The following is a 10,009-nucleotide window of genomic DNA, read 5'->3' on the forward strand; positions in this document are numbered from 1 at the left end:
TTTTGATATTGTCAAACGAGATAAAGGATATTTTTTTCTCTTTCAGGATTGTTAAATACATTCTCCTCATTATATCCTATGTTCTCCAGGTCTATTATCAAATCTTGGGAAATAGGCTGTGTAACACCCTAATTAGTCTAAGCCTTACCTCGCGTCGTAAAGCAAAGGTTAATCAGAGATTACGACAGTTCTAAGCTTATACATAATATATATATAGAAAGAATAGTATAAACTAGAAGCCCGATGAAAGATACAGCTCAAAAATAGGATTTGAAAAGCGCAAAACGTACTAACAAAGCTACTAACTTAAGGCACAAGATATAGATGTAATATAAACAAGATAATAGTATAATAGTGTAATATCATAAGGAACTAGCCACGATTCGTGGAGTTTAAGTCGGCTAGCCATATACAGACCATAAAGAAACCTGACAGTTTTAAAACCGCTTATACAAGTTTTTCTCTTATAATACAAGCCTTTAGGCAAAGACAGAATACAAAAGTGAGAGATGTATAAACAAAATAAACCAAAAGACTCCAAAAGAATCAGAGATTCTCCGCTTCTGTCACCATCCAAAGCAACTCACCGAGGTGGGTTGCGACCTGCATCTGAAAAACACAACAAAGATATGGTATGAGAACCAGAGGTTCTCAGTATGGTAACAGTGCCCAGTGATATAGGATATAAGACCCCGGGCGCCAAAGGCAATCCTAAGCTCCATATCCATCACAAGATTCAAGTTTAAATCATTCTAAAACAGATAAGCATAAAGTACCAACATTAACATAAATAAACGAGGTCCTCTATCTTAGGAGATTTCTACTCTAACCAAACACCGCTGTCCCACAGCCTTCACCAACCGATCCTCCATGCGATCTCATAGCCATCACCTTCCGAACCTCCTCAATCCCAGTAGAAAACACGGGTAATATACCATGCAAGTAAAGCATTGTCGGTTCAACTACCAACCCGACACATCTCCATGGAGATGTTGCCCTTCGGAATCATTTTATGGGAACCCCCGAGATATAGTGCCCGGATCACTATTCAGGTACCGACGCCTGTATGCCCTATTGATCCGAAGGGATGCGACCGGGATACTCTTGCCACAGACCTCACATCTAAGCGCAAGCGGGACGAACCACCACCCTTATGCCGCCGCTGCTACCTCAATAAGCGGGATTAACCACCGTCCCTGCCGAGCGCATGAAGTCTCATAATCTTAGTACAAATCAGTAATTCAGTGATTTTTTAGAAAACATTTTCAGTATGCATGGATCCAGCATCTCCTTCAGAGTCCTCCACTCATCTCAATCACTGCCCATTCATAACCCAGTTTCCAAATATCAAAAGTTCATCATTCCTCATCTCATATATCACTCATCCTTCACATAACTTCGAACCATTCTCAGCACGCCAGAAAGTTAGGCCTCCGTTTTCTAATTTTTCCAAATGATATCATCTAAAACCTCTAAAATCTTTCCCAATAATTTAAATGTCTAAAACTAGGCCCAAGAATCCTAAAATGGTGTTAGAGAAGCTTACAACCTTGTTGGGAAGGTAGAATAGTTGAAAATAAGTAAATTTGTGAAACAAGACGTGTGCGGCCGCACAAGGGTCTGTGCATGCGTACGCTTAGGAATTTTAAAATGTGTGCGTATGTACAGGTGGCAAACTTTCAGAATCTGTTCACTCGCACAACTTGTGCCAGCGCCCCCAACAGATTGGCCTTCCCAACCTGCGCGTCCGCACAGGTTGAAATTTTCTCTTAGATATGTGCGTGCACAAGCTGTTCTAGCGCGGCAAACAGAACGAACTTCCCTGCCTGTGCATTCGCACAGGTTAAAATTTCCACAGGGTGTGCGTCCGCACATATCAGAAATCATGAAATTCTGCAACCTTGCATAATTTCAGATTTTTAACACCAACTTTGAATGATCATAACTTCCTCTACAAAATTTCAAATTTTGTAAACTTTATATCAATTTAATGGGTTTTCAAATATCTTTATTTTTAAATAAGTTTCAATCAATTTTGAAAACCGAGGCAAAAGTTATGTTCGAACAAAGTTCACCAAAAACCCAACTTTACCAAAATTTACAATTACCACCATATCTTACCATATCCATACCAAATCATACCAAACCATCCAAAACTCTATTTTTCATCAAAATGTATCTGTTGTATCATAACACACCAACCTTACCACATTCTCCTTCTCATTTTATTACTCTCAATTCCAACCTCAACTATATAACACTTATGATCAAAATCACCATCAAACCCACCATTTCATAAATCATAACACTACAATTATCATAAGAAACCAACTTCTAATTCATACAATCATTCAACATAATCTTATCATTATAATTCATCACAATCAATCCAACATTCATCAATTCATCAACATTTAACACACCAATCATTATTTTAGTTCAACTTATCCTATTGGTCACTAACCTATGTGTCCATGAATATTATATACTACATAGAGGAAACCAAAACCATACCTTGGCCGATTCCCTTTATGCCCCCAAATTCCAACTTAGCATAACCAAGCTTCCAACCACAATCCAAGCTTTCAATTCCACTCCAATAAGCACAAATAAGTCCCAAGAGTTCCCAAAGCCACAAAAATCAAACTATATACATATAAATCACCTCAAATCAACCTAGGGTTTCAATTAAACATAATTTCACAAGAGTTTAGTGGCTCTTATCTTCTCCCACAGATTTAATAGCAAGAATCCAAGGCTAAGTAAGGATTAGAGCAACCTAAACATCCAAAATCACAAAAACCCATTTACTCAAAAACCCTAAATACCCAAATTTTGAAGAGAAGAACTGGAAAGATTTTGTGATTACCTCAAGAGTTTCTTGGATGGGTTTTGTAGAGCTCTTCACAAGGAACGCGTAGCCGCAAACAGTGCAGCGATCAGAGCTCTGTAGCTTAAGATATCATGAAAAGAAGAAAGGTGTGAATAGTGAAAATGGAGGTTCTCTTCTCCTCCCTAGCAGCTGCGTGAGTGTTGTGTTTTGAGAGAGTTATGGCTGGTGGGTTCACTTAATGAACCCATTTATATGTTGGGCTTGGGCCCAACTTGGGCCTGGTCCAACCCGTTAGCGTTTTCAGCCCGTTCGGCCCAACTTTGGGTCAAATCTTTAACACTAACGCCCGGTTTTCCATTCCTAATGTTTTTATAAGGTTTTTTTTACTGTTTTCACTTTTTCTCGTGCGGTACTGGGTAGACTTGAACTGGTTCAACCGGTTCGACTGTCGGTTCGTGATTGCTCACGATTTTTCGCAAAAAACACATTTTCTGACTCAGAAAGACCAACTGAGTCCAAAAATCATATTTAAATCCCCAAATTCTCATCCTAACTTTCCGGAATTTAATTTGGGCATTTAAATGATTTTATCCGTGAAAAATCTGGTTCTTACATCCTCTCCTCCTTAAAAGATTTTCGCCCTCGAAAATCCGAACCACGCGATGTAACTCCACGAAGCATCCTACTTTCGACTTTGCCAAAGCATCTCGTTCTCCATCATCCTACCATGTCTACGTTCTCTCTCGCCAACTCCTCCATAGAATAGTTCACTCGGATAGGCAGAAAATGAGCAGATCTGGTTAAGCGAACCATGATCACCCAAACCGCATCAAATCCTGACCTAATCCTCGGCAGGCCGGTCACAAAAATCCATCGCGACTCCTTCCCACTTCCACTGATGATTCTCAAGAAGCTGGATCATCCCTGACGACTTCTGATGCTCTATCTTCACCTTCTAACACGTTAAATACTTGGATACCATTGTAGCTACATCACCTTTCATCTCAGGCCACCAGAACAACTTTAAATCGTACTACATCTTTGCATCTTCGGGATGAAAAGGAAATCCATTGTAGTGAGCCGTCGACAACAAGTCTTGCCTCAACCTCCTGACATCCGGTATGCAATTCTCCCCCTTATATCTCCACAATCCTTCACCATTCCTAGTGAAATCCTCACGCCTTTTATCACCAACTGGTTGGAACAATTCCTGAAGCTTCTGTTCATCTTGTTGAGCCCTTTGAATCTTCGTCTTAAACGTACTTGAAATCTGCAACTAGTTCAAACAAGCTCTTTCGGCAACCTCACCAATGTCCAGCTTAAGATCCATAACTTATCCACTAGTTCCTCTTCCTTGATTCTCGTCCAAGCATTTATTAAAGATCTCCAACCCAAAGCGTCGGCGACCACCTTAGCCTTTCCAGGGTGATAACTCATTTCAAAATCGTAGTCCTTAAGCAACTTCATCCATCTTTTTTGACGCATATGAAGCTCTTCCGGATCAAGGATGTACTTGAGACTATTATGATCAGAAAAAGACGCTAAACCTCCTTCTATACAAGTGGTGCTTCCAAATCTTCAGTGCAAACACAAACGCCGCTAATTCCAAGTCATGAGTTGGGTAGTTTATCTTATGCGACCTTAGTTGATGCGATGCGTAAGCCATCACGTTCTGCTGTTGCATCAACATGCAACCCAAACCCTTCAAAGAAGCTTCACAATAGATCTCGAACGGTTCATACGGTTCTGGTAAGATTAAAATAGGCGCTGAAGTTAACCTCTGCTTCAAAGTCTGTAAACTCTCTTCGCACTCCGACATCCATACGAATGGCACTTCTTTCCTTGTCAATTTTGTCATTAGTAATACAATCCGGGAAAATTCTTCGATAAACCTCCTATAGTATCCGGCTAAACCCAAGAAGCTTCTGACTTCCGTCACTGTTGTCGGTCTTTCCCATTCCATCACCGTTTTCACCTTAGAAGGATCTACTGTTATTCCTCCTTTGCTTACCACGTGACCTAAGAACTTCACTTCCCCCTTTCTGAACTCACACGTCGACAACTTAGCGTTCAACTTCTGCTGTGTCACTCTGATTATCGTCATTAAGAAACCGAAAGTTTTTCTTAAACCAAATACCGATTTTGTAATATTTGTCAAAACCTTTAAAAGAACTTCAATCTAAATGAGTCCATTGTTAAAACCTTATCAAAAGAGTCAAAAATTGTTTATTTATAAATCAAACATTTTGAAGCATGATTTGCCTAAATTCTTTGAAAACTTTAAATCAAAACTTTTCCATTTGAATCCCTTTTTGTTGAATTAAAATTTTCAAACCAAAATCACAAGTGAACAAAATCTTAGGACTCACTTTTCCTTTTTAAATCGTATCATTGGATCAAAATTCCAACCTTAGTTTCAAAACCAAATCATTCAAAACAGTTCATTCTAGACCAGATCACTATTGAGTTTTGAAAGGGGTCAAAATAGTTTACTCGAAAGTTGCCTACTTCAAATCATTATTTTCTTAAATTAAAACTTTTCAAATTGAATCCCTTTCGATTAGAGAAGTTGGAAACCATTTTCATGATTGAACAAAATCAAAGAACTCGATGTTCGTTTAAACCATGTCTCTTAAATCAAGAGTTCCGACTAATTCTCAAAATCGCATCATTTAAACCAAAGTTTCAAACCGGAGTAGAAATCATTCTAAACCTTAAAATCGCAAAAATCATAGTTAAAAACCGCAAAGGCATTAGTCGATACTTCCATTGCCACTAGCGTTAAACCGCACCCATCGCCTATACAGGGTACGGACAAGACTTCTAGTCATGCCTGGTAACCATTCCGGCACGTCCACTCTGGTCGTTCATCATCACAAGTACGGAATCCTCGGCTACCTTCACTAGAATCCTTCTTTTCCTATGGTTTACTCTCAACACAACTCTAATCCCTTATAATCCTAACGACGACTTTGCAAAAGATAAAATCAAGCTACCTTCATATCCAAGCAATTTATGATATTCAAAGCATACGCTTACCTCTCGTCGGAGAATCCGACCCTGTCGCATCACGTGCATCCACAGTACACACACGGCCTGACTTTTGATTCTGATCCTTATCTCAGTTCCTCCCGCGGCGACAAAACTTAGATATATGCCCAGGTTTCCCACAATTATAGCATTGACCCTTTCCTTTCGCCTGATGAAACTGAGCTTTGATGCTCCTTCTGAAGTTCCCTTGACTTTGCAGATATTGGGGAGTATGTCCATCTTTCTTGAAGTTCTGTCCCCTTGGTTCGAGGTGATCATCAAGTTCCCTACTAGAATTACCTACGTGAGTGTTCCTTGACGAGGCTACCGTCCTTGCATAATCTTCAACAACCCTCGCTACGTCCACCAATTCAGAAAGTCTCCTCATCTCCCGTGGAGCCACAGAACGCCTGATATCTTTCAACCCCACTTCGTATCCGATGCATTTCCATTCCTCACAAGACTCAGGAGTACCATGACTTATCCTCGAGAACCTACAGAGTCCCTCAAACTTGCTGGTGTATTTTGCTATAGTCATGGACCCTTGCTTCAGATGCAAGAGCTTTAATTCTCTAGCCTCCCTTAATGACTCATGAAAGTATTTCCTGTAGAAAGTTTCCCCGAATAACGCCCAGGTAATGTTTACGTTCTGTTGGTGTTGCAGTTGGCGCTCTCCTTACTACCATTGCTGAGCTTCTCTCACTAGTTGATAAGTTGCATATTCCACGAACTTATCATACGGTACATGTTGAGTTAGCAATGCACGCTCCACCGCTTGAAACCAGTTGTTTGCTTCCATATGGTTTGTCGAACCAGTGAAAACTGGCGGGTCAGCCTTCTGAAAAGTAGCTAGAGTTCTCGGGACACCACTCAAGCTGTCCTTAGCACCTTCTCCATGTTTATTTCTAGTTCTGGCTAGTTGGACTAACCTTTGCACAGCTTGCAGAGTCGCAGCAGCATTCGCCTCCATGGTGCTCGCCAGATTCGCCATCGCCACTATGAACTCGGCATGGTTATCAACCAGTTGCCCATCCCTACTCTCTTGTGAACGTGCTCGACCTCGTCCGCGAGTGGCCATTAGGTTTCCTGTCTACACCAAACAATCGATATCGAGGTGATCAGTCCCAATATCAAAAGCCTAGCGTTTCAATTATCCCAAACAGGCACTCACAAACAAGCTTGCTATGAAATATCAAGTAGATAACCTAATAGCATCAAAGAAAAGACATACAGAGTATACAATGAAGCAAAATCGGTCCATCCCTTAGGCTCACGAGGACAAATCGCCTCTTATACCACTAAATGTAACACCCTAATTAGCCTAAGCCTTACCTCGCGTCGTAAAGCAAAGGTTAATCAGAAACCTGATGAAAGATACAGCTCAAAAATAGGATTTGAAAAGCACAAAACGTACTAACGAAGCTACTAACTTAAGGCACAAGATATAGATGTAATATAAACAAGATAATAGTATAATAAAGTAATATCATAAGGAACTAGCCACGACTCATGGAGTTTAAGCCGGCTAGCCATATACAGACTATACAGAAACCTGACAGTTTTAAAACCGCTTATACAAGTTTTTCTTTCATAATACAAGCCTCTAAGCAAAGACAAAATACAAAAGTGAAAGATGTATAAACAAAATAAACCAAAAGACTCCAACAGAATCCAAGATCCTCCGCTTTTGTCACCATCCAAAGCAACTCACCGAGGTGGGTTGCGACCTGTATCTGAAAAACACAACATAGATATGGTATGAGAACCGGAGGTTCTCAGTATGGTAACAGTGCCTAGTGATGTAGGATATAAGACCCCGGGACGCCAAAGGCAATCCTAAGCTCCATATCCATCACAAGATTCAAGCTTAAAGTATTCTAAAACAGATAAGCATAAAGTACCAACATTAACATAAATAAATGAGGTCCTCTATCTTAGGGGATTTCTAGTCTTACCAAAAATCGCTGTCCTACAGCCTTCAGCAACCAATACTCCATGCGATCCCATCGCCATCACCTTCCGAACCTCTTCAATCTCAGTAGAAAACACAGGTAATATACAATGCAAGTAAAGCACAAGTAGAAGCATATAAGGCAAATAATTCAGACAGCAAGTAAGCATGTTATTCAATTAGGCAAGCCATTTCAAGTAAACAAAGCATAGAAGCAGAAAGAAAATGCATATGATGAATACCTGCCCTACTGGCTGTGATATCACATTGTCGGTTCAACTGCCAACCCGACACATCTCCATGGAGACGTTGCCCTTCGAAATCCTTTTATGGGAACCCTCGAGATATAGTGCCCGAACCACTATCCAGGTACTTGTACGCCCTATTGATCCGAAGGGATGCAAGCGGGATACTCTTGCCACAGACCTTACATCTAAGTGCAAGCGGGACGAACCACCGCCCTTATGCTTCCGCCACTACCTCGACAGGCGGGATCAACCACCGTCACTGCCGAGCACATAACGTCTCATAATCTTAGTACAAATCAGTAATTCAGTGGTTTTTCAGAAAACATTTTCAATATGCATGGATCCAGCATCTCCTTCAGAGTCCTCCACTCATCTCAATCACTGCCCATTCATAACTCCATTTCCAAATATCAAAAGTTCATCATTCCTCATCTCATATATCACTCATCCTTCTCATAACTTCAAACCATTCTCAGCACGCTAGAAACCTAGGCCTCCGTTTTCTAAGTTTTCCAAATAATATCATCTAAAACCTCTAAAATCTTTCCCAATAATTTAGATGTCTAAAACTAGGCCCAAGAGTCCTAAAATGGTGTTAGAGAAGCTTACAACCTTGTTGGGAAGGTAGAATAGTTGAAAATAAGTAAATTTGTGAAACAGGACGTGTGCGGCCGCACAGGGGTCTATGCGTGCGCATGCCCAGGAATTTTAAAATGTGTGCGTACGCACAGGTGGGAAAACTTTCAGAATCTGTTCACTTGTACAACCTGTGCTAGCGCCCCCAACAGATTGGCCTTCCCAACGTGTGTGTCCGCACAAGCCTGTGTGTCCGCACAGGTTGAAATTTTCCCTTAGATATGTGCGCGCACAAGCTGTGCTAGCGCGGCAAACAGAACGCACTTTCCTGCCTGTGCGTGCGCACAGCTGTGTGCGTCCGCACATGTCAAAATTTCCGCAGGGTGTGTGTTCGCACATATCAGAAATCAAGAAATTCTGCAACCTTGCATAATTTCAGATTTTTAACACCAACTTTGAATAATCATAACTTCCTCTACAAAATTCCAAATTTTGCAAACTTTATATCAATTTAAATGTTTTTCAAAGATCTTTATTTCTAAACAAGTTTCAATCATTTTCCAAGTCCGAGACAAAAGTTATGATCGAGAAAAGTTCACCAAAAATCCAACTTTACCAAAATTTACAATTACCACCATATCTTACCATATCCATACCAAATCATACCAAACCATCCAAAACTCCATTTTCATCAAAATGTACCTGTTGTATCATAACACACCAACCTTACCATATTCTCTTTCTCATTTTATTACTCTCAATTCTAACCTCAATTATATAACACTTATGATCAAAATCACCATCAAAGCCACTGATGAGCGGATAATTTGTATACTTTTTGGCATTGTTTTTAGTATGTTTTTGGTATGATCTAGTTAGATTTTAGTATATTTTTATTAGTTTTTAGTTAAAATTCACTTTTCTAGACTTTACTATGAGTTTGTGTGTTTTTCTGTGATTTCAGGTATTTTCTTGCTGAAATTGAGGGACCTGAGCAAAAATCTGATTCAGAGACCAAAAAGGACTGCAGATGCTGTTGGATTCTGACCTCCCTGCACTCGAAGTAGATTTTCTGGAGCTACAGAAGCCCAATTGGCGCGCTCTCAACGGCGTTGGAAAGTAGACATCCCGGGCTTTCCAGCAATATATGATAGTCCATACTTTGCCCAAGATTTGATGGCCCAAACCGGCGTTCAAAGTCACCCTCAGGAATTCCAGCGTTAAACGCCGGAACTGGCACCAAAATGGGAGTTAAACGCCCAAACTGGCACAAAAGCTGGCGTTTAACTCCAAGAAGAGTCTCTACACGAAAATGCTTCAATGCTCAGCCCAAGCACACACCAAGTGGGCCCGGAAGTGGATTTTTATGTC

General features: G+C 40.5%; 1 protein-coding gene across 1 annotated transcript; it reads right to left on the reverse strand.

Annotated features, from left to right (window-relative positions):
* Positions 1-5,954: 5,954 nt before the first annotated feature.
* Positions 5,955-6,941, reverse strand: LOC107483780 (uncharacterized). Its single transcript, XM_016104399.1, has 2 exons — positions 6,547-6,941; positions 5,955-6,468 (listed from the first exon to the last, which is right to left on the reverse strand). The coding sequence occupies exons 1-2, from the start codon at positions 6,939-6,941 to the stop codon at positions 5,955-5,957; spliced, it is 909 nt and encodes a 302-aa protein (XP_015959885.1).
* Positions 6,942-10,009: the final 3,068 nt, after the last annotated feature.

Source organism: Arachis duranensis, chromosome 4 (assembly GCF_000817695.3).
Source record: "Arachis duranensis cultivar V14167 chromosome 4, aradu.V14167.gnm2.J7QH, whole genome shotgun sequence".
NCBI classification, from domain to species: Eukaryota; Viridiplantae; Streptophyta; class Magnoliopsida; order Fabales; family Fabaceae; genus Arachis; species Arachis duranensis.

Excerpts from the sequence above, each read along its gene's own strand:
- LOC107483780 (XM_016104399.1), bottom strand. The coding sequence starts at position 6,941 with ATGGCCACTCGCGGACGAGGTCGAGCACGTTCACAAGAGAGTAGGGAT. Across the intron at positions 6,469-6,546 it reads GTGAGAGAAGCTCAGCAATG|GAAATACTTTCATGAGTCAT; the intron begins GTAGTAAGGAGA and ends AACTTTCTACAG.